Source organism: Periophthalmus magnuspinnatus, chromosome 6, assembly GCF_009829125.3.
Source record: "Periophthalmus magnuspinnatus isolate fPerMag1 chromosome 6, fPerMag1.2.pri, whole genome shotgun sequence".
Classification (NCBI taxonomy): domain Eukaryota; kingdom Metazoa; phylum Chordata; class Actinopteri; order Gobiiformes; family Gobiidae; genus Periophthalmus; species Periophthalmus magnuspinnatus.
In genome coordinates, this window is record NC_047131.1 from 25,083,611 (window position 1) to 25,108,063 (window position 24,453).

The 24,453-nt window shown below is 39.6% G+C and overlaps 1 protein-coding gene across 2 annotated transcripts in view; it reads right to left on the reverse strand.

Moving 5' to 3' along the window:
* necab2 (N-terminal EF-hand calcium binding protein 2) overlaps positions 1 to 24,453 on the reverse strand; it is a 103,399-nt gene that overhangs the window by 39,116 nt on the left and 39,830 nt on the right. For both annotated transcript variants that reach the window (XM_033968744.2, XM_033968745.2), the window contains exons 6-8: positions 12,649 to 12,785; positions 11,425 to 11,549; positions 284 to 363 (exon numbers count right to left, since the gene is read on the reverse strand). In XM_033968744.2, coding sequence (XP_033824635.1) covers positions 284 to 363; positions 11,425 to 11,549; positions 12,649 to 12,785 — 342 coding nt within the window. The remainder of the gene's footprint in view (positions 1 to 283; positions 364 to 11,424; positions 11,550 to 12,648; positions 12,786 to 24,453) is intronic.

Consider the following 24,453-nt stretch of genomic DNA (forward strand, 5'->3'; position numbering starts at 1 on the left):
AAAAGTCAATTGTGTGTATTTATAGTGGAATGCACTGTGAGAGCATGGCACCAAAAGTTGAGTCTTGAAAATCACAAAATTTTGGTGTTGTACATTCACAAGACAGAAAACAACATGCGCTTGTGTAGGGGATTCCAGATAGTAGTATGCTTTTGCATTATGTGGAATACAATGCAATGCAATGATGTCAAAATGCCTGTATGTGTTGTAGTCGGGATGGGGAAGCTTTAATCTCTTAAGTCAATAAGTTACTTAAACAGTCCACTGCGTCTTTGACTCTCACCTTGTTTTCCAGTCGTCCAATGAGCTCGGACAGACGGTTAATTTGAGCCTCGAGACCTTCTTTCCTCACCTCGACTGCTCCTGCAGCACAAAAGCACACCTTGATTAGGAATATGGTTTTAAAAGTAGCACTGGGTGAAAAATAATAAAAGCATCCACTAAACCATTATCGAAATACATGACCTATCAATCTTAAGATGTTCCAAAAACTGAATTCAGTATCGTCAAAACAATTATTTTATTATAAATTATATTATGCATGTTTACTCATAGTGTTTTGTTAATTTTTTTATTCAATGCATGCATAATTCATATGATAAAGTAGGCAATTAGTGTGTTTATCCACAGCTGTTTGGTCAGCCTGCAGAAGCTTGGTTGCACTGAGAACCGATTCCTTTGAGATTGCCGTTTAATTAGATATTTTTTTACACTGTGCATGACACGTCTTTTTAAGTTGACATTTAACTCCTGTTTGTAAGTTCTCAAACAATATGCGTGATTCATTTTAGACCTACTTTTTGGACGGTTCTTGCACCGCTGACCCCCTCTCACTCCCCTATCTGCTAATAGGAGTGCTTCAGCCCACTCTTCATTAAAAGCTTTAACAGCCAGTCAATTAGGAGCTCCCTCCCTCTGCCCCAAACACACTCGCTCACCCACTAAACTCGTAACCATGGCGACGTGGCTAGATAAAAGCCGGACAGTCATTTGGTTGGACTTAGAAAATAGGTGTCCCAGTCAATTATAGAAGTGTGTGAGGAATTAGGGGCTTGAAAAGTCGCAGCGGGCCGCTCACAGGGAGGGGGCTGTTGACTTTGTGCTCAATTAAACTTGATGGGACTTATTCTGCGTTCACATAATTTAGCTCTTCACTCTGCCCCAGACCAGATTTAAATGTGGCCTCATGAATAATCAAACAAGAATGAAGCAGTGGCTGTAGTGGCTTACTGTATAAAAATATAACAATTGTACAGTAAAAAAACGTAATAATGATTGTTTAATTATTCACGCTCTTTTCACAACTCTGAGACCAGAGTGAATTTTACAGTTACAGTAAAACTATGTAACATTCTAAAGCACATTATCAAGCAATAAAACGCTTCATAATTTGATGCAGACAGCACACATTGGACATATTTTGACCTCAAGAGCTGCTTATACAATATCTCTGAGAAAAATTTGTTTTGCCTCAGTACAAATACATGGGGGAAAAAATCAGGTACAGGCCCTTTAACATTGCAACTTCATTCAATCTCAAAATTACCAAGAATTGCCTTCACAGTCAGGCAAAGAGAAATATTTAAACAGTTTTGAGAGCAATACATTTTATGCAACATTGAACATATTAACATCAATCAGGTGCTACAAAACCTGCCAACATATTATCCTATATCAGTGCCGTCTTTAGCTTTGCACCTTACAAGTCAGCAGTACCTATAGATCGAGGCCCTCCACCTGAATGTACTGGTGGGTATTTTTAGCGTCTTTCTTCTCTTACTCTTTGCTCCTGGTCCCACTCATTTCCCACATGCAGCTTTGTCTCCTTTCTGTTTGTGATTTAGGGTCTGCACAGAGCGCTCACCTATTTCTACCCACATTTATGCGGTGAAAGGAGGAGAAAAATGGAGGTAAAGTTTGAGCCCTGCCTTTTCAGCGCGCAGTGAGGAGGAACTAGGATTAACTCGTATACAGGACTAAGCAGAGGGACAGAGCAAAACAGGAGCAGGGGATGGGAGCAACGGGATTCAGGGCCATTAATCAATCGACTTGTCCCCGACCTGAGACAAAGTGCTCCCGACATAAAGGGGCTGGGCTGTCAGAGCTGTTTGGCCCGGTGTGGAGGGTACAGAGCAGGGTAAGAGGGAGGTGAGAGGTGGAGAGTTTAAAGAGACATTTGTGATAATGGGCCATATCTTGTCTTAAAGGAGCAGTAGCTAACGAGGAGGTGTGTCCAGGTTGGACTCCTGCTACATACACGATGTTAACGCTGGCTTAAAGAGGCTGTACTTGGCCACTGGAGGCTGGAGTGAACCCAGCTCACGCACGTGCATCCCTGTAGACCCATGCACACCCACACATGTTAACCTTTTCAGTTTTCTATGCAATTCCTCCATTCTTTTGCCTCCCGTTACACAGCAGACCTATGTAATTCTCGTGCGGTATTCATCCCACAACAGACCCGCTGATCTCCTCTCTCCCCCTAGCGTACTGTTGACTACTCACATTCTCATCTCCCAGGTGTCCACTGCATTTGGTTCCCAACAGGTGGATGTCTCATGGATTAGGGAATATGTTTATTGTCATATAAAGTTTTGTTTCTGGTTTTACCACTTTGTGCACAGACATGGATTAAACAATTAACACACAAGGGAGGGTGACTGCACAACCTGCATTTGCTCAGCACAAGTAACTGATATGACTGACAGATCTGAGCTGGGGAGGGACATTTCCTTTGTAAGCTCTTGTTGAAAAGACTTACTATGAGATTAGATCAGAGATTTGTGTAGGTGCTCCAGCCCCACGGCACAGTACCCAAGAGATTGGTGCCTTTGAAATAGGAGGTTACAATGTGCAGTTATAGAAGGAGGTGTCACGCCATAAATTCAATGGACTTTAGTGTTGTTTATATTGTTAAGGCCATTTTAGATCAATATTGAACAATGAACAAAATATAAAACAATGATCTACAGTTTAAAACTAAATACCAAACAACCACATTATGCCTCCTTTATATTTATATTTGTCTCGCCATCAAAAGTATCATTGTAAATTTAGGAATCCTTTTCTATTTTTTCTGTATTTATAAATCATACTGCCTTATGCATTTTTGTTTCACCTCAGTCTTGTTAAATTCTTGGCTGTAGTTTTCAGCTGGTGGTTAATGCGGCAACAGGGACAAGCCCCTCTCCTGCTGCAGAGGTCAACACCTGCTTCAAGTGTGATTGAAGACTGACCTAATAGGATTTATTAGGCTTATAATCAGGCTAAGTAGCTATTTTGTTTTGTGTTAACTGATTTATGCTTAAAAGCCAGTTGTAATTTCCCCTTGACAAATCAATAACTAGCTAAGCATGCATGCTGACAATGTCATTATGAAATGTAAACAGTAAGTCTTACAATGTAGTTATCTGTATTTATATGGAGGCTTTAAACTCTGATGCATTCAGGGCAGGTCTGTTATAGGCCAAAAGGTGTGAACATGTTTTGTTACTTTGGAAATACAGTGTCGTAATTGTGATGGAACACAAGCTAACAGGATTTACTAGGACTATAATCAGGCTAAGTGGCCATTTGATTTTACTTTACTTGATTTCTGTCTTAAAAGGAAGTTGTATTTTTTCTGCTGATACCAATGCACTGAGAGAGCTTCTTCAACAAGAAAAGAACCATCTTCTAGATCAATGGTAAACACTTGATCAGTTCAACCACACAACTGCAAACATGCTAATAAACAGAATAGGAAAAACTACCAATGTATTTAGAAAAAGCAGTTAGGCCTAATATTTAGTTCATGCATGTATTCTACACTGTATTGATACTTCCACCACAGAAGTAGATTAATGTGACTGCTCCTGGTGGAGAAGGCAGTGCAGTGGGTTTAATGCAAAATGAGAACGATATTTTTATCTGCTGCAGACATTACCCCGACCACTTGTATTTGGTTCAATATCTGTAAAGCACTGCAGTGATGGGAAATGTTCACTCTGAATTCACAAACCAAAAGGTAATATGTTTAATTTGATTGTTTCAATACTCATTACTCGACGACGATGACAATAATAATAACAATAATAATAACAATACCTTCCATATATTATAGATTATATAGCACTTTTCTAGACACCAAAAACAAAGCGTGTGCACATACAAACACATGCACAAAATGGGAGTGGTTAGGTGAGATTAAAGGCCAGTTTTGAGAAGTGAATTGATCAGTGGTTACAGCAGTTTGTATGTGTGGAGGGAGTGTGTTCCAGTGTGCAAGGGCCTGGACACAGAAGGCTCTGTCTCCCATTGTCCACAACCTGGAGCAGGGAATGGGGAGGTAAGTGGATGAGGAGGAGGGTGTGTAGGATTGTTGCTATGAGAAGTATGGAAGGGCTTGAAGGTGAAGAGGAGAGTTTTGTACTGGATCCTGAATTTTATAGGAAGCCAGTGCAGATAGGCAAGAGTGTGGGGTGATGTGTTGCCAGGACCTGGTATGAATAAGAACCCTGGCAGCAGATTCTTGGATGTATTGGAGCCCGTCCTGGAGCTTTTGAGAGATCCTGGACACGACTCTGTTGCAGTAGTCCAGAGGGGAATTGATTAAAGAGTGAATAAGTGTGAAAAGCTGAGTCCAGGAGAGATCGACGGAGGCAGGAAATGTCGAGTAGGTGGTAAAAGGCAGATTTTGCCACTGATTTGAAGTGGGATCCAAAGGAGAGGGTTGAGAACAGGATGCGGACTGTTGGGGAGGGGCAGATGTAACTGCCATCGATGGTGAGTACCAGATCTCCAACCTTCTGGAGGAGTGGTCTGATGGCCACAACCATAAGTTTTGTCTTGAGCTCTGGAAGTTGCATGATAACCAGGTCCAAAGATCATTGAGGCAGTTGGAAAGAAACTGAGGGGAAGATGGGCGGAGGGCTTTGTGGAAATGTAAAGTTGTGTATCGTCAGCATATGAGTATAAGTTTAGTCCATGTTTTTGTATGATTTGTCCGAGGGAGAGGATGTAAATGATAAACAGAAGTGGACCAAGCACAGAACATTGTGTTAACCCTTGGTGGATGAGAGAAGAAGGAAAGTGCGAGCCATTGAGGGAAATTAACTTTTGTCTTTTGGAAAGGTGACTGAAACCAGGAGAGTGCAGTACCTGTCAGTCCAATGTATTTGGAAAGGTGGTCGAGGAGGATGGAGTGGGAGACTGTATAATTGGAGCTCTTCCATGTCCAAACCCTGCTTCTTCAGAATGGATGTGACAGCAGCCATCTTGAATGAAGGGGGGACAGAACCAGATGTTAGAGAAGTGTTAATCATATCGGTCATGGAAGTGCTGAGGATGGAGATGCAGGCTTTGACTAAGGCTGCGGAGAGTGGCTCAAGCATGGAGGTGGATGTTTTGGACAGATGTGTTTGCTCTGTCACCCGGGCTGAGTTGACAGGTGTAAAGGTAGGATTCGAGGTGGAGGAGAGTGATCCAGGGTAACTGCTTGTAGTTTGTTGTATATGGATTGAATCTTATTATGGAAGTAGTCATGGCATTTAGAACAAAGGACCAAGGTGTCAGAGCAGGTGGGAATGTCCTCCGGAGATAAGTTAATGGTGGAGAAAAGTAAGCGAGGGCTGTTCTGATGACTGCTGATTATGGTGGAGTAGTGAGCTGCTTTGACTGCATTGAGGGCCTCCTTATATGAGGAGACTTGGGATCTGTAGGCTTGCAGGTGGACAGTGAGACCAGTCTTCTTTTAAGCTGCCTACATTTGGACTTTAGAGCATGTAAATCCTGTGTAGACCATGGCAAGGAGGAGAGATAGGTGACAGTTTTATAGCAGCACCAGAGCATCACGGTAGTGAGAGGCAGTTTGGTTATAATAGCTGACCAAGTCCTCTGTTTTGTTGGAGGGAGCTGGGGGTGGGAGGGAGGAAAGCGAGTCTTAGAGGTCTGTTGGAAGTACCTGGTTAATGTTGCAAAATGAAAGACTTTCTGTTAGTCTGTTTGGAGAGTAATGATGGAGCAGTGAATGCAATGGCAAAATGGTCTGAAATGGCTAGGAGTGCACACTAAGTCAAGAGTATGGCCTTTTGTATGAGTTGGACTATGAACATGCCCTTTGAAGGTTAATCCCTTTAGGACAGAGTTGAACTCATCAGCAAATGGGTAGGTGGAAGAGTCTACATGAATATTAAAATCCCCTAATAGTAAAACAGAAGCAGCAGTGGTGGACAAGTGGACAAAAGTTCCAAAAATTTGGAAGGCTTGAGGGCTCTTAGAGGCCTTGGGAGGGCAATAAAAATAGAGAGGAGTGTCCACTAATTTTGAAAGCAAAATATTCAAATAATGTAACAAGGTGATCAGAGAGCAATTTAACTGCAAAACTATGTTTGAAGATGACTGCAAGCCAAGCCACCACAGCTTAATGGTTTTTGAAGGTATAGCTAGCCAAGGGGTGTTGAATGGTTCAGTTTTAGAAAATCATTTTGCCGTTGCCTTGTTTTTGTCAGGCCGATGAAATCATGGTTATTTCAATGATCAAGACCTGCATGAAATGTACCTTATTCTTCTGGGAGCGAGTGTTAAGTTGTATAAAGGGAGAGTCCTTATGGGATTTGAAGATGGACTCACTTTGACCAATGGACCCAGAGTCTGATGGTCCATGTGACATTTGTTGTGATGACATCGTTGCCAACTTGCATGACTGCAGATGGAGATGCAGAAGTTTATTCTCCCGCAGATGTTGGAGAAGCTGCATCGAGATGTGAGACTAAGGCCAGTTGAGGCAATGTAGTTCCAGCGCAGAATATTTCACAGGCTTGAATGAAGCGGTGCAGGTATTAGCAGCAACATTTGGTGGTTCCAATTAGCTGTGATGGTCTAAACAGCAGAGAGCGTGTTATCCAGTACAGGAAGGCAACAAGGCACCAGTGGTAGATTCACGACAAGTCCATGTAGTTGTCAGGTCCAAGATAAGTAATAATCCATTAATCAGTTATTGTCGAGTTGCGTTAACGAGTTACTTGAGTTGATAATAGAAGAGAAATTAACTCAAAAAGTCTAATAATCTAAGTATTCCAATAATAAAAACCCAATCGGAGTCAGAGGGAGAAGCGGTGACATACATGCCACCATCCTCACCACATTTCAATTTGCAGTCTTATTTTCTTTTGAGTTTTTTATTGGAAAAAAACCACTAAACCTAAATAGGGTAGTTGTTGGTAATAGTGGGAATAGAAGTAGAATGGCATTTTGTTGAACTTTCCTGCCATATGTAAAGATATTCTAAATTTTGCAAAAAATATATAAAGTTTGTTGTCAACTATCTAAAGCGTATTGCTCTCTCAATTTCCTTACATTCTTCACAGTATCTGCATGAGTTTTTAGAAAATAGATGATTTGAAGTGATATCTGAGATGCATGACATTTAGTGCATCCACAGAACACTCTCTGCAGACTTTTGAGTCTGTTAATGTGATGCTCTGGACCAGGCAGCAGATAGCTTCTTGACCTTTTAGGTCTGCCTAAAATTAACATCTTGAGCCTGATTAAATTACTTTCCCTCATCTGTTATGGCATTATAACACATAGTGCATGTGTTATAAACAGTAGGAGAAAAATAAAAAGTGTTGGTATTCTTAAGCCTATCCTTGTAGCCTGGCATTCTTCTCTAAAGCTCTGTCTCAGGTTTATCCCGTCGTCATCATAGTGACAGATGAGTGGACTTGGGTGGAGGAAAAAAGTGAAAATCTTGTTAGGCCGACCTGTCAGATTGCCACTGCATTGACAGGGAGGGATTCCTCTTTTAAGAAGTGTCAGTATTTCAGCGCTAACAAACTTTTTCAATCCTTCTGGATCTGTCCACACTATGTCCTGACACAAGGTTTCACTGCCATTATTAGAACGTGTCTGCTGCAAATAATGGAAATTTGTTGAAGTATGGGCGAAGTTTTCACAGTCAATGATAAAATATAAAAAAACTAAATATATGCAGAAGTGTGACTTCACAATTTGGAGTAGCAGCAGTATCTTATTTTACAACACATTTACTTTTTACCTCTAGACGCTGCAAATATTTATATAAATTTTCTAGCTGCATTTGTATCCATTGTGAGATTCAGTATGGCATTACTAACTACAATTAAGTGCTTCAGTAGTTCTCAGAGTTCCAGATGTGAGTTCACACAAAAAAATTTGTAAAAAAAAAAAAAAAACACTAAATATTGGGGAAAACTGATAAAATGCATTCTATTGTTAGGTGTCTGGGAGTGAGAGCGTAGCTGTCTGTTGTACTGGGACTTATATTAACATCTTGAGACACTAGCAATAAAGCAGCGTATAGAGAAAATGTCAGTAGAAGTTATACTGATAACACTTTATAATAATCAGAGTTAGAGTTAGGGTACTAATGAGCCCCGGTGGAAGCAGCGCTATGCTCACTAAGGGTACTAATTAAACCTGAATCATTCTTAATAAATGATTTGTTCATCATGAATTAGCTCTTTCTTTATGCTTTATTACAGCTAATTAAGGTGTAGTTAAGTAGTGTAGTGAGTGTTAGCTTTATTTCAAATCGATATGAAAATACAGCTTTTTTGATTGTGTAAAAACTCAAGCAGATTATGACTTCAAAGACTGTTTCATATTTGAGCGCCTTGGCCTATATAGAAAGTCAAATCACTGAGATGGTGGGTGACTTACGGAGTTCTTTGATATTGCTGGCACTTTTTCATAAGCTACATACTGTGCCCTCTTACTTGGCCAGTGTAAATGTTATCTAGGCTTAAGGGAAATATACATTTGTTCCAGCTCATGTATTGGCTGTGTGTTATGTAGGATTATAGAGTGGTGTGGTGTCAGCTCTGCTGCTCATCTTTTTGTCCTGCTCTATCTGTGTTTTTTTCTTTTTTTTTCTGTGGGGGTCAGAGGTCAGCATCATTAAACAGAAAACCCAACTAGTTTCCAAAGAGGACACGCTGTAGCTCATGTTTCTTTGCTCTGAGACAGGTGGATCAATAAATGAACAGGGGGAGGTGCACATAAAACATGCCAGAGTGAGTGTGCCCCATGTCAGGAAGTAATTTACTCAGGAAATACTTCGTCTGGAGCATTTGTAGCCTGTCTATACAATATTTTTTATTGAATGAATAAATAAATAAATGGCCACATAGGCAGAGGATGTGTGTGGTTAAATAAAGTGTTTTTACTATCTTGAACATGCCATGCAAATTCTATATGTCTAATCATTCCATAGCACTAACACGGAGGCTAGGAGAATCAGCACAATCGATAGTTGTTAAGCCTTTAAAAGAAGCATCACATGTATTGAGTCTTTAATGGTATTGGCTGTAGGGGGGTTCTCATGGTGGTTTAATTTAAATACAGCCATCACACAAATTAAAAGAAAGTATAAAATAAAGAGATTGTTAATACTCATATTTGTAAACAGGTTATTCCAGAATCGAAAAGAAACTTTGCATTCTCCAGATAGTATCAAGCTCTGGGTTAAATGCTCAAAATGGCAACCCTCATTTATCAAACATTTCAAACTCTGAACTGAGGCCCCATGCACAAGCCTAGAGGCAGATTCACTCTTCAACTCCAGGCCAGGGAGAGGAGCTGTCACTCAGAGATGGTGATAATATTTCACACATTGAAGGCCATTGTGCTTTCAATTTGTGCAGACTATTTTGACAAAGGTCATCATGTCATATGCCATTATGAAACCCTGTGTTCCTTTATCTGACAGGAATCGTTCTCACAAACTTCACATTGTCCTTAGGGTGATGTCATAGTGAGGTTAGTAGGTATATAACTATGCCGTGTATTTGTCAAAGATTTGGTAAGGTTTTAGTGCTTCAAAACCATCACATTCACAAATCACTTCACTGACAGAGTTGTCCCATGAAACACAAGATTTATACAAAACAAACTCACCTCATATCAACACAGAGGCAGTAAATCATACTGTGCGCCATCGTCCCAAACATAACACTGTGAATGTGCTGAAGGTCATATGTCACACAGTGTTTATTAAAATACAACAAATCGATGCATGCAGCATAAACTCAACACCATGGATCAATGCTTCTATGGCTGACAAAAACTCAATTCCTGTTTTGGGTGGAGACATGACACTTACTGAAACAAGAGACTATTGCCACACAACAGCTTCTATTGATGCAGCCTATGCACAGTCACAGCCATTGATAGTTTTCATTCTCAATGGGAATGAAGTAAATTAACTGTTTATGTGAGCCAACAATGATTTCTCTGCAAATCAACCAAGAATGTCTTTGATTACTAATAGCATAATTCTGAAAATGAGCCAATGTTTAATCACATATTTAATGTTTGATTTCAGCTTTAATGAAACATAGGTATCATTAAAGCTGCTAATTGAGCAAACATTTAAGCAATCACAGAAAATCATACCAATAGCGCTTCCAGGTTTTCTGGGCCCTATAAAAACAAACTTTGCTCTTGCGGGGATAAACCAAAATAATAATATCACAGTTTTATTACGATTCATGTGCATGTACATGTTGTTAGCAGTAAAGCTCAGAATAAAGATACTATCTGCTTCTGGAGTTCAGAAGTTACTGTTATTAAATGCACCTGTCACAGAGGCTGACCGATAGGACATGTCAATGGTTGAGTTGCCTTAAAGCAGTGAATGCCAAAAAGAGAATCTCACTATTGCCACAGGGATCAGATGACAGCTTGATTTGTACATCATATCGCCCAGCCCTAGGTTTAATACTTTAAAGTAATGAGATTATATAAATGGGTAAAATGGTCTACAGCAGATCATGTAGAAAAGTTTCTTTTCACCCCAGTATCCTCCATGAACAGCCTAAACAGCTTCTTTGAGTCACAGTGATTCCCCGACCCTCATATGACTCAAAAAAGGCTTCATTCTGACACTTTAAAAACCTCTACATGGGAGTTTGATTATAGTTTTTTTTTCCTTTATCCTTGGCCAAAACTTTGTGCTGTGACAACCATTGAACTGTCAAGCCTTGAGTGAGAAAGTTGTTTAACAGGATGTGGAGATGTGTTAGCTTAGAGCATAGAGAAAACGTCCCATGCCCCTGGATCTTTTCAAAATGTTGATGTACAAGATTTATTATGTGAAGTGCTGACAGGCTCATGCTTATATAATTGCCTCTTCAGCTCTTTTCCCATATGCCCTGCCATTTTCTGCCACTTCCTCCTTTCACCTTCTTCAAAACGGTTTGCGTATTTTCTGCTAGGTAAGGATGAAGGAAGGTTACATCACACTAGTGCAGGCTTGATCAGAGCTTAACAAATCACAAAGTGCCAGCATAACATTTTCGTGAAGAAAGGTGGCAGCACACAAAGCCAACAGTTGCTCATTCACCAGACTAATGTTTTAAGCAGTTTAACTCCCACTTTGTTGAACAATTGCATGCTTGTGTCTACCTGATGCAGTGTTGATGGTCCTGACGGGCTCCTTAGCGCTCACTCTATTGTTGGGAGGGTAGTCTGGGACGGCGTTGTCATAGCGCTTCTCTGGCACCCGCGGGCTCACCTTGGCAGGTAAATGACTGCACGGAGACAGAGGTTTTAAAGCAGGTCAAAAGGGGAAGAAGCTCCAAGTGTATTTGTGGATCACATTTATGAAGACTGAAGCTTTTAACCGTCCCTTTGTGTCCTGTGTGATAAACCCTGATCTAATAAATTAGTCTTTGTATTCACTGGGAAATTGACACTTCAAAACTGTCTTTGCTGGACCCAGTTTCAAAAATTAAGTTATTATTGTGTTAAATTATATCATGCAAAATCTACTTTTAACAGGTAAGCAGGTTAAAAAAAGTTTTCCCTTCTCATTTACTCTCTCAGAATGTATTTAGAGAGCTTTGTGCATGTTTCAGTAAGCATTATCTCCAGCACTCAAGACATCATTGTTCCAAAAATTCCTGTTTCCCCCCCACTTCCCATACACACCCATTGCTCTGTATTATGACACACGCAGGATGTCTAAAATATGAAATTGTGATTCATGGATGTCATAAATTGTAACTATGTAGCAGACAAAAGCCCAATATGTTTTCTTTGAGCATAATGAACAGCAGAATGAAAAAATGTAATCTCATAGAAATGCTTTTTAATGGATGCCACAACAAACAAATGTGTTGATGTAAAACTCTCTCTTTTAGTATTTCATTTACATTTAATAACACCTCTATCTTTTTGTGCATTTTTAAGTCACTTAAAGTATCATAACAGGAGCAGCCTTCAGGCATTGCCTCAGGAATGAACAGATCTGAGGCAGACTCTGAGTTATAAGCTCTGACTTACCAAAAACACAAACCAAATGTCAGGACCAGAACACACACCCTGCCCGTTACAGATGCATCTGTCTCCATCTGTCTCTGAAATCTGTGACTCAAAAGCGTTTTTTAAAAAGTTTGAAATGGTTCGCTGTTTTGAAGATTTAAAGGCATTGAAAAAAAAAAAAAAACAAGTTTTTGTTCATATTGTCTATGATATGAAATGGCTTACGGTTCTATTAAAAAGACTTATTTTTATTTCTCAAGTGAGTAAATAGAAGTGTGCATGCCAACAATACCAAGCAGAGTATAGATGTTTTAGAGTTGGTATATGACAAAAACAGGACCATTTTAAAGAACACATTTGCCTCACCCTGATTGGCTGTGCTGTTCATCAATAGCGTCCACAGCACTCTCCACGGAGCTAAGGAGAGACTGGATCTGATTGGCCGATTCCTTAAGCAGGAAGCGAGTCACAAACTGCTCCACGTTGGTCCCTTTTTCATAAACCTGTCCACACAGAGGAAGAGAAAGCATGAATGGGAATGTTCATATATATTTTAGGCATTAGTTATTCCAGAGCACATGTGAAAGACTGCATGATCATAAAGTAAGACTAAAAAAGGTTATATAACTGTTCTATACAGATTTGAAACATCTCAAAGCAGTACAGCCTAAGTGCACTGCTCTATTCTTTTCATTTTCCTTTCAACTTCCGAGGATTCAAGGGCTTCTCAAGGTAAACAGGCAGCACAAAATATCAGGCAAAAATAGACTTCCGCTCTGGGGGCTCCAATCATCTATCATGGCTGCCTCTTGTATGGCATCTAAAGCCCTAAAAACCTTTTAGTCCGAGCTTAGCGCCGCTCCCACCAGGGCCCAAAGTGCTGAGGCCCCACTAGATCCTGTTACAGTTTAGGCTTTGGGCGAGACAGAAACACAATCCACATGATCTTATTAAAGAGCATCATAACAGAAAAGGAAAATCAATGTAGACGCACAATGTCAGCATCAGTCACAGCATCTGTTTGTCAAAGTCTACCACTTGTCTCAAACACACGGCTCTGCACATCAGGACACATGGCTCTGCACATCAGGAAAATGTACACCAATGTAACAGTAAATACATTAGATTGTGCAAAAAACTGTAATAATGGATCATTTGAAGAAACCCGCTAATATGTGACAATTTGTATGCAGCTACCTTCTTCTGCCCCACTCACTTTTGCCATAAATGCATTTAAAAGTACTTTTTTGTGATAGCACATTCAGTTAAGCAGGAGTCCCATTCATTTCAATGGAGAATTTGGGAAAAGTTTTGCTGTTAAAATATGATATAAAGTAGGTTGATTCAATGTCCATGTGCACCAACAAGTCAACACTGCACTGACTCTTTGAGAGGTTTAAAACAGCTGTGTAGTCTGTATAGAACTTATTTGCTGTTAAGATCCGCAGCTCCATGCAAAACAATACAACCCGAATGACAATGACATCTTCCAGAATAAGGTGAATAAAATGTTTATTTTTGGGATTCACCAATGTTTATAGCATTGGAAGATAGAGAATGAATAGTTACAACTCACCAATTATCTGTTTTAATGGCATATTTATTTGTCACTTACTACTCGTTTATAACCATTACTAGGAAAAGACATTGTGGGAAATCATAATGTTATTTGTTGCATGATCAAATGTACAAAACGTTATTATGAAATCACATTACGACACCGTTTTGCAAAAGGCAATTTTGGTCACTCTCTATTGTAAGCTGTGCGGTGTCTTCTGCCTCATTGCGTTTTGGAGTCCCATAATCCCACAGCTGAAGGAGCAAAAACACCCCGTGCTTTTACAGTGCTGACCTTATCACCACCATTGAATTATTCAGAGCACTGACCAGGTCCTCTGCTTTCATATTTCTCACTGGAGTTTATCACCGAAAACTTTAGCCAGTCGACCTCCATGCATGACCAGTGCTCCATCAATGGGCTGTGATAATTGACTACATATGTACTCAGGAGAGCGGAGTCAGTCACTCATGTCAGACTCTACTGTCACCAGTCACGCCGCATTGCCTCACCAAGACAATTAGGGTTCCTGTGCAGTCAGCCTTTCTGCTCCGTGGCCTAATCAACGACAAGCGCTCCCACGAGGGACGCAATCGCACGGGCCGCGTTGACTTCCATTATCCCACAGTCAATGTTTTTTTTACAGAGCAACACTCCCAAATGTGTAGGAGACAATGAGCAATGTTTTCACACAGTAAGATGGATTTGAGGCGTTTTTGTGTTTTCTTCCAAGAGACTGATGAGTCACTTGAATGAATAACGTCCATGCTGAAAGTTAATCATCGAGGCGGGATAAACAGAAATATAAAAATAAGGATTTGTGAATATGATTTATTATGATGTCTTATTGGGTAAAGCTGAGTGTGCTGTGCTGATGCCAGGGATTTGGAATATTGAAAATAGTTTAATTACACCACATGCTGTCTGACTTACAAACAGACACATAATTTATTTCAATACTGGAAGAAAAAGACGTATTGAGTTGAATAATTCCCTTCAGTGCAATATTTGAAGCCGCTTAAACTTTGATAAAGGGATCAGAGGCATATTAAATACAATCTATCATTGGAAGAAAGTACTGTCAGAACAGATATGAATCCAGAAAATCAGAATTAGAAAAGTTTATGCCATAAGGTTTTGACACTCATTAAAATCTGTACATTGGCATCTTTCATTCTAATAATACTGTCGTAACGGGTGTGTGTAACGGACCAAGGGATGCAGACTCGGGGCAGATTTACAGTATTTATTGTAACAATTGAACAAAGTACGAACAGCGGGTGATCCGGAGGTGAGCAGGTGAGCAGGAACACAGGAAACACAGGGACTGGGGACATGAAGGGACCACAGGACGACAGGCAGACCAGACGGGCGTAGGGCAGAGCGGGCAGGAGACATCCAGGGCCGGAGCACGACAGGAACATAGGGATGACAGGAACGCAGGCACGACAGGAACAAGTGAGGACGACAAACACAGCACAGACAGGGTGAGTCCAAACAGACGATCTCGCACCGAGTGTCTTCCCCCATCTCCTCTTATCCACGGCAGGTGTGGTGATTAGCCAGATGGAGAGCAGGTGCGTGCGGGAGGAGCCGAGAGCTCCACCCAGCTCCAGGTACAAGCAGGTGAGGGAGGGGGAAGAGCACATAGGGAGGAAAACCAGGAGCGGACAGTGCGGATCATGACAAATACTTATAATTGATGTTTTTAAGTAAATCTATGAGAAAAAACTAAAAAGCTAACCAAAAACATATGAGGTAACTTACTGCAAGATAAACCAACCTACCAATTTGCATATTATATTCCAAAAGCTTCACTATTTTGAGTTTAATTACATTTAGCTCTGTTGTCAGGATGTAGCAGACAGTAATTGGACCAGCACATTATAAATGAGGCAGAGACTCCAAGAGGGTTGTCCTGTCAATCACTTTTGTGTCTTTCTATTGTGAATGAGTCCATCACCCCATCACTCACTTGTCAGTGGGTCCCAAGGGCCCAGAACAAAACCTGGGCTGGCAGAGCTGTGATCTATAATTCAGATCACTGAGCAACAGGAGAATCACAACACTCCCTAATTCTGATGAGGTACAGTATTAATGTTGTCCTGGTGCTATCATTTCAAACTCAATTTCAATACTGTGGAATAGACTCATCATTCAATATGGCATTTTTTACACAACAGTTACATTTTCAACACAAAATAATAGTATGTTTTTATGTTACAATGTGGTCTTATGTTAGTTCTGAAAAAAACTCAAGATCATTTTAAAACTATTCAGGAAAGATCAAATTCTGTCTTATTTATGTGATTTCTGATTTGTATCAATGCTTATTTAAATAAAAACAGTATATAGTTTTGATTATATTATGGATTAGTATCTGCCTTTTTGATACTTTTGAGAAGCCTACACAGTACAGTATAATAAAATACTATATATACTAACTGGAGCTAAACAGTTTCCAAAGTGCTTTGTTTCATGATTGATTCACAATGGTTGAATGTTGATGAGGTGGTAAATAACAGTTCTTTAGAATCAGATCAAAGTGTTAATTAGATGCTTTTCTCTGCACAAATTTAAGTTTCCATAAGTGGACTGTATTTTGTGTCCAACAAATTGAATATGTGGATAAAGGTTATATTACAATTAACCTTAATGTTTAGGCTGAGTGTGTTATAATGAATGTACAGAATGTAGGAGATGCATGTAAATGTCTGCTGCTAAACAAATGAATAGCAGCATTATGTATGCTGTTTCATCATATCATCTCAGCCATCTATGTTAACAACAAAACCTCGTCATTACCACCAACCTACACATCCGCACACGCACCAGCCCTTTGTGATGAGATGAAAGCGCTTGATTACACAGGCTGTAGGTGGTAATCACTGATTACAGAGGTTCAACTCGTTAGGGCAAATTATTTCATCTACTGAGTCTCAGAAGGAGATAGGGGTCGGCCTGACAGTGACAGGTACATCAGTTTGACAGGCGCTGTCCGCCCCGTGTAGTGCCTTCAATCAGTCAAAGGGGAGAGTACTGCACTGACAATGATCATGTCGCTGAGAGACACTGCACAATGCAAAACTGTAATTAAAGGTTGTGTGTGTGGCACTAGAACATACAAAACATGTGGATTGTGCTTTATTTAGTTGTGTGGTCTATATGCTGTTGTTCCAAGCAAGCGGGAAAACATGTGTTTCTGTGATATTCATTTGTGGATAGTTTAATGGTTTGTGAGTTCAAAAAGTTGTATCATGTCGGCCAATCTTTAACTGAAAATAGTAAGTATATTTTTGTATTCAACATGGTAATATAAAAAAATATATATTTCTCATTGTGTCGCTGTGAGGTACTAGGTTGACTTTGAAATGAAACAAAATACTATCATTTAAGAAAGCAACATTGTAGTGGAGTGTAGCTCCAGGAGTAATTGAGAAAAATGGTGTGGTGTATTTACAGCTACAGAAATACTTCACAGTACATTGACTGGTTTTATAATGATGATGATAGCACTGGGTTGAAAATAAAGGATTCACTGAGTTACATGAATAGCCCATTCAAGTGAATTGATTACTATTGAACAAAGTCATCCACAGGACAATGCTGTGTATTCATGTACACCAGGCCATGATTGGGACATTTTTTATGTGAACAGCTGTTTAAATTGAGCCATTAGCTGGTGTCTCTGCCTTCAGTGGTGTTGATGCATGTAATGATAGCGCACTCAATAATGAGAATAAAATGTGTTTTCAACCATAAACAAAAACAGTTTACAATTACAGGGTTGTCAAGTATTGTCAGAACGCACAAGCTCAGTTGAAGTGCTATACAAGGCTCTGAGCACAGGGAGGGCGTAGAGGTTTGGTATTGATTCTCTTAATAATCCCTATTGCATCGATTATCTTAATAACCCCTTTGAGCTCAGTGAGATCACAAGGAGAAGTTGGATGTGAAAAGTGCTGTTAGAAAAGGACCAGAATCTTAAACACCAGACCATTACAACACAGTGTCTTCAATAGTAAAATAATATAAGATACAGGCCTGAACTCAAACAATGGAAATACAATGTGTTTTAATCAAGTATTACTTCAATGTTGCATAAAAACTAAAAAGTATTCACCTGATTTCACCAAGATGTACTACTGGTTTCCTCTAAAGTTACCAACACACCTGTCTTGACAATGAGATAACTTCGAAAATATAATCCACAAATAATCTACAGTAAAAATCAAAAGAAGTGTCATGTTTTTTACAAAAGTACTAAACCCAAGGAGGAGCATAAAGCCACGGATGACAGACTGTGGCAGCTTGCTACTGAACTACTGAATGAGTTTGTAATTAAAGGTTATAAGATGTAGAGCCCTCCTGTCAGGCTACATTGACTCGGGTGCTGCTTCTGTGAAGTGAGTTACGTTGAGACACTCTGACAGTCCCCATCACACAGTGCGAGCGTCATTTCCAGCAGGAACACTCTGCTTCGAGACAGTTTTCCTCCAAACCAAGATCTAGGTCTACAAGATTAATCACAATTGACTGGAACTCACAATTAGCTAATTATAACCTTTAGATTAGACACGTTTAAAATGTGATCTATGAAGAGAATCCTATTATTAAAACACAAACTGCAAATCTAATAATCACAATTGAAATACTCAGAAAAATTGCACTCAAGCTAAATATTCTTCCCAAATCCCACATTTGAGCTCACTGTGGTGCATCCTCCACAGGATCTACCACATCAGCTATTTTTGGAAGCTTTTATTACTTTTTACTGGTTTGATGCCCTTTGTCATGGCAACTAATAAAAGTTGTTTAAGTAGCAGCAGGCTTGTCTGGATCCGGCTAAGATACTGCAGGCGGGAGTCTTGTTTTCTGCGTTATAACAAAGCTTTGATGTGTTGGTAGATCTAGCTTCCTTGCTAGCAAGCTACCTCCAAAACCCCCACAACCCTGCCTCGGTTTCGCACATCAGCCAATTAAAATGGTTCCCTAGCAACGAGAGTCAATATGTCTCTAAGCAACAGCGTTTAGCAGTATTCAAGAAATTATATCAGAGCAGACGGCATCATGGATCTTCTAAGTGTCTCCTGTGTTACTTTAAAGTCTTGTAAAGTAAACGAAAGTCAAGCACAATGGAATGCATTATAGAGAAAATAATTTGAACTTAAACAAGGGAAGAAAAAAGGACAACAACAAACAAAACTGGAGAGAGAAAACCTTCACCAAAGCCATTGTGCTAAAAATGGATGTTGACCTTTATTCTGGTAATGTGCAAATGCAGGATGTTCCAAACTAGGCATGATAATTACTAACGCTGCTGACAGTCTAAAAATGATATGAATAATTATCATTTAAATATTATGAATATGTCTTATGTTTAAACAGCAGTTATAGAATGGTACTTTGTTATCAGTGAAAACAATGCTCTGGAAGAAATCATTGAGGAGTAGGTTTTTTTCTGCACATTCTGGTGATATAACAGCGATTATCTTTGTTGGTGATCCTCATCTCATTCTTATATTAAATGTCCCACGACTGATTATCGTCTGCCCTTTTTGTCACGATAAATTATATTATGCTTATTGTCCCTTCCCTATTCCAAACCCCTCCACTTAAAGACTTTAAACAGTCTGTTCACAGACTGTTCATATTTCTGTACAAAAGAAATTAAATTTCTGAAATGCTTTTTAGCCTCACATGTACAGTGTGTGTTTGTGTGTGCACGCGTTTGCTGCGTGTGTGCACGCATGTATGTTTGCTGCGCGCGTGTGTGTGTGTGTCTGTGTGCATGTGTCGGGGTGTGTGCGCGCGTGTATGTTTGTGTGTTTGCTGCATGTGTGTGTGTTTGTGTGTGCGTGTGCCCTAATGACACAGGTGTAAGTCTGGCCTCCTGCTGCTCCTCGGCTGGAGACATCTACAGTCCATTAGCAGGACAGTAACCGCAGTGTGGATCCTCTCTCTCACACACAAAACACACAGCAGCCTCAGCTGAGGTTTTACACACCAGGAAGTCACATCATGTTATAAAGCATATATTTTATTCCATGATACACCACAACCAGATATACAGTATGCTATCAGCTCCTTAGTAGTGCTGTTTGTTGTAGTGGTCTGCACACAGTGTTACAATGAGTTAGAGATAGTTAATCACGAAAAGTATGAATATAAATCTTGAGAACTTGGCACAATTTCCTTTATAGAAATTTAATAAATCAGGAGTCAACAACAGATTACTAAGGCTGCCATTGGGAAAGCAAAACAAACTTCACAGAAAAATTATAGTCATCCTTTGTTTAAAATGACAACACACTTTTTTCTGTATAAGCCTATTTTTGTTACAGAAGAGTGACTGCCTTCTTATTTTCACTGTTAAAGTCGTTCGCATTTTTCATGGCCTCTGTCTAACCTCATCACTTACACACAACTGACAACGCACCCTTTAAAGCACTGCCACAGCACTCCATCACTGACTTATCAGGTTATCTGTTATCATTAGTTTCTGCAGATAGTAAATAAAGGTAGAACAGGGGCACAAATCTTAGCACGACAGCTGTCTACAAACAAATACTTATAATATACATATTGTCATGGAACCATACATCTAAATGGACTATGACAGAAAAATGACAAGCTGATATAAAGAAAATGAGCTCAGAGATAGAAAAACAATTGGCAAATATATGGGTCATTAACTAGTCATTTGTAAGCCTTTCAACTGAATACGTAGCATCTTGTTTCAGGGTTTTTTTAGGGCTAGGGTGGGATGATAAAACGAGACAAAACCTCAACATTTTCTGCTCTGTGCGGCTTTATGTTAAAACACAACAGGCTGGCTACTTCGCCCCACTCATTTCTTGTTGGATTTAAGTGTGAAATTAAGGGCATACAAAAGCAGAAACAGAGGCAGATACTTCTAAAAATGGCTCTTAGTTGTTTTCAGGTGATGCAAAGTGATGATTTCATTCTCCAAAATGGGGCGGCAAGAGCTAATTTTCCCCATTGTATTTTAATACGAATTCACAAATGATCTTTTTATTAGCGACTCAACCCTAGAACTCACTATGTTTCAACAAAGATCTGCATTTTTCTTCTTATGCTCACCCGTTCTTTTCTACTTCTTTCTTACCTTCTGAAAAACAGGAGGGATGAGAAGCCTGAGAGCTGATTGCCCCCTCGAAAGCCCACAGCCACCCTTTGGACAACATGCATCGTTTACATACTTAATAAATTCATATTACAACAGTTTTTTTAATCCTCAAGTTACAAGACAGTATTTGTGATGAGTTCCATTAAGAATGTTGAATAAAATGGCATTAAATCTGAACCCTGTAGCACAGACAAGAAGCAGGAGTCAGTGGGCAGCCATGGCAGCAGTGAGAGAGAGTTGAGACTGCAGCTGTGACCTCCCTCACCTCGTCTCTACTCTGGGGCTCACTTCTGCACCGTGCTTCATTCATCCCCCCACATGTCCTCTAGCTTCTGTTTGGCTTTTCACACTTTTAGTAGCTAAGTCTTATTAGCTCATTCATCCTTAAAGGTAAACAGTGTAACTTTTCTGGTGATGGGTTTGTCACCTGCTTGTCTCCATGGAGATGTTATTTATTTGCCAGAATGATATTAAACTCATCTATCAAACATTTATTTCATTACAGGTGTTTTTATTGTTTTAAAAACATCCATTCTTATTCTGTGAACAGGCTTGCTTTTCACCAGATCTAAACTGTAACTTGGCCTGGTAGTGTCACTTGCTTAGCTCTACTGAAATAGTTAAGTTTAATGCCATACTGTGGAATATTCAAGGCAAAGAAATAACATTGCCATGAACATAAGCAGTTTACACTGAAAGGTTACATAGTGCACCTTTACGCTAAATAAACAGATTAGAGCTGGGATTAAAGCGATTACATTTTTTTATTGAAATTAATAGCATACTTAAAGTGTGATTAATTGCGCTTAGCGTGCAAAGGTCAAAAAACAATATAATAAGAATTTTTGGCTCCTACAGGTCTTCATTTTTCCATTTAGGCCTAAATATACTGTAGTATTTACCCAGTGTTGAGCAGGTTTGACTTGGATATGTTTTTTCAATGTATTTGGGACCAATTTAAAACTAAATCCAAATAATATTAAAAGGCTCACTAGCCTTTTAAAAAAAATATTTTTCTAATGTTTACATTCAAATATACAACTGGAACATTTTACCTTTTGAAGCTGAAACTATTTTTCAAACGAAATGTCTCCCTACATTGTCTTGTAAAGTAGTCTGCTCCTTTCTGCTCACTGTGAGCCAAACAGAAGTCTGGTAGAGTCCTGCTTTAGTCTTGATTCAGATCTGGTACTCAGTCCTATGTGGTCCTCGTTTAGTCATTTAGTAATGTCCAGTTTTAGTGTACCCAAAGCATTTTCTGAGAACAGCGTTTCAAAGAGTAACTTTTGTACTATTTGCAAAAAGAAGGAAAAAGAGGAAAAGAAACAAACTCCATTTGTATTTTATTATGGGCAGAGCCTTTACCCCTGAACTAACAAGTAGCAAGTCCAGATCTAGAAAATGTGAACTCATTGCCCCTTCTGAAGTCTGCACTCTCTAATTTAGCGATTACTTCTGCCAAATCAGTCATGTGGGATTTCAGTGCAGTGTTGACAAAAAGAAAGATTTGAAAAATAAAGAACAGAGACCCTGAAAGTTGTGATAAGATAAAATACAAAAAGCACAGAATATCTAAGAGAGACACAGACAAGCTGTCAAGAATAGACTATTGTTGACAGGAGAAAAGGTTTAAGGAGTTAAGCATGTGAGTCAGAAGACACAAAAGCTTGAAAAAAGCCCTAATGAGAGGGGCTCATTAAACGTAGCATTTAAACAGAGCAGAGAGGACAGCCAGCACGTTTAATGAATTCTGCTCATATGTACACGCACACATGCGCGCACACACACACTCAGCAGTTGCACACTTCTCTTGGGAGGGGCCTTCTCCACCTGCCCAAGAGCCAATTAAAATGGTTTTCTGGAGCCACTTCTGACTCTGAAATCATAAAAGCTTTCACAGACTAAAGATAAATAGTTAAAAGAAGAGGGGATTGGAGAAAACAGATCCCTGTAGGCTACATATTTGTTCTGCAGTGTTGCTAAATAGAGAACTGTCGTAGAAGGGTTTCAGTAAGATTGGAACATGCTGATTTTTCTTAGGGCTAGGGTTAGTATAGGGTTTCGTTCCATCTGTCTGGCAAATAATTCAAATATGGCCTGGAAATGTAAGGCAAATGAAGGCAAAGCTACACTTCCAGGCCAAAAATATGCATGTTACAGTATGTGCCCAAAATGCGATCGACAGACACCTTGAGTGACCAAGTTAGTCTGTTTCCATGGATTTTGTCTTCCCTGCACCAAAATATGACAATGCACTGCTGAGCTCAAATTGGAATTTAGGAATGAGGGGTTCAGAGAGCATGAGACATCATTTTTACGCACAAATTGGCCCCAACTGAGTCCAGGCTCACCCGTCATGAATACAAGATTATGACATTTTAGATTTAAAGAAATACCACAGAAAATGAGTGGTGTAGTCAATGCTACAGGTAGTGCATGGTAATTATCCTGGCTGACTCTGCTTTTCCTTTCACAAAAGTTTGGCTAAAGTTCATCTGGTACTGTCTTATCTTAACAAGCTGTCTCCATGTTATCTGACATTGGCAGTGTTTGCCGTGACAGCTGTCCCCATGTTTTCCGTTCCTATGGTAACACACCCTCTGCCCCCCTTAGGTGAGGAGTCTTGAGGTGATGCTCTACTGTCATAAGCTGGAGCAGAGTGGCAGCAGGTTTACTGTAGAATTGACTTGTTCTGGAGAGACCTTCATTTTTCAAGGCAAAGAATCGTATTTGACATTTGCTCATTAAGCCTAGAGTCTCCTGCAGACAAGTACACAGGCTCAAGAAGTGTCAGAGAGCCTTATTGACAAGTTATTTTAGTGAATGTGCATCTCATTTTTGCATTTCCTTTTAGATTATAATGTGTCAAACATATCAGTACCACATGTTCATCAGTGTCATGAGTAAAACAGGAAGGTATTCTTGCATATGAGCAATATTGGATCACACAATTAACTGTAAGCTTCTTCATTGGGAGAACATAAGGTAGCCAACAGCCAAAGACCACAGACTTTCCAGATTTAACTTGAGCAATTCAAAGTCTATAAGCCTGCAGAGTCTGTGTGCTACAGTCTAGAGAAAGATAGAAGAATATTCCCATCCCACACAAACTGTAATTACTTCTAATCCTTCGCTCTGATATGAGGTGAAAGGTCACAAGAGTTTATTAATCACACTAATTACTTTTGATTGACTCATTTGCAGAGCCTCTCATATGTCTCCAAAGGCAAGCAAACAATGATAGCTCATGGTAATTGATACTTCATATTGAAAGTAATGAATACTACATGAAGAGAACGGAAATCCTTCTGGGAACAAAGAGAGGGAAGATTGGGACAAATAAAAATAATACAGTGCCAAAGTTTTATTGAGGTATGTCAAAAGTGTTAATGTATTTTGATCACTAAGTAGCTTGCCCAAGGACACGTGGTCAGTGCGCATTGGCCATTGATCTGTAAATCTT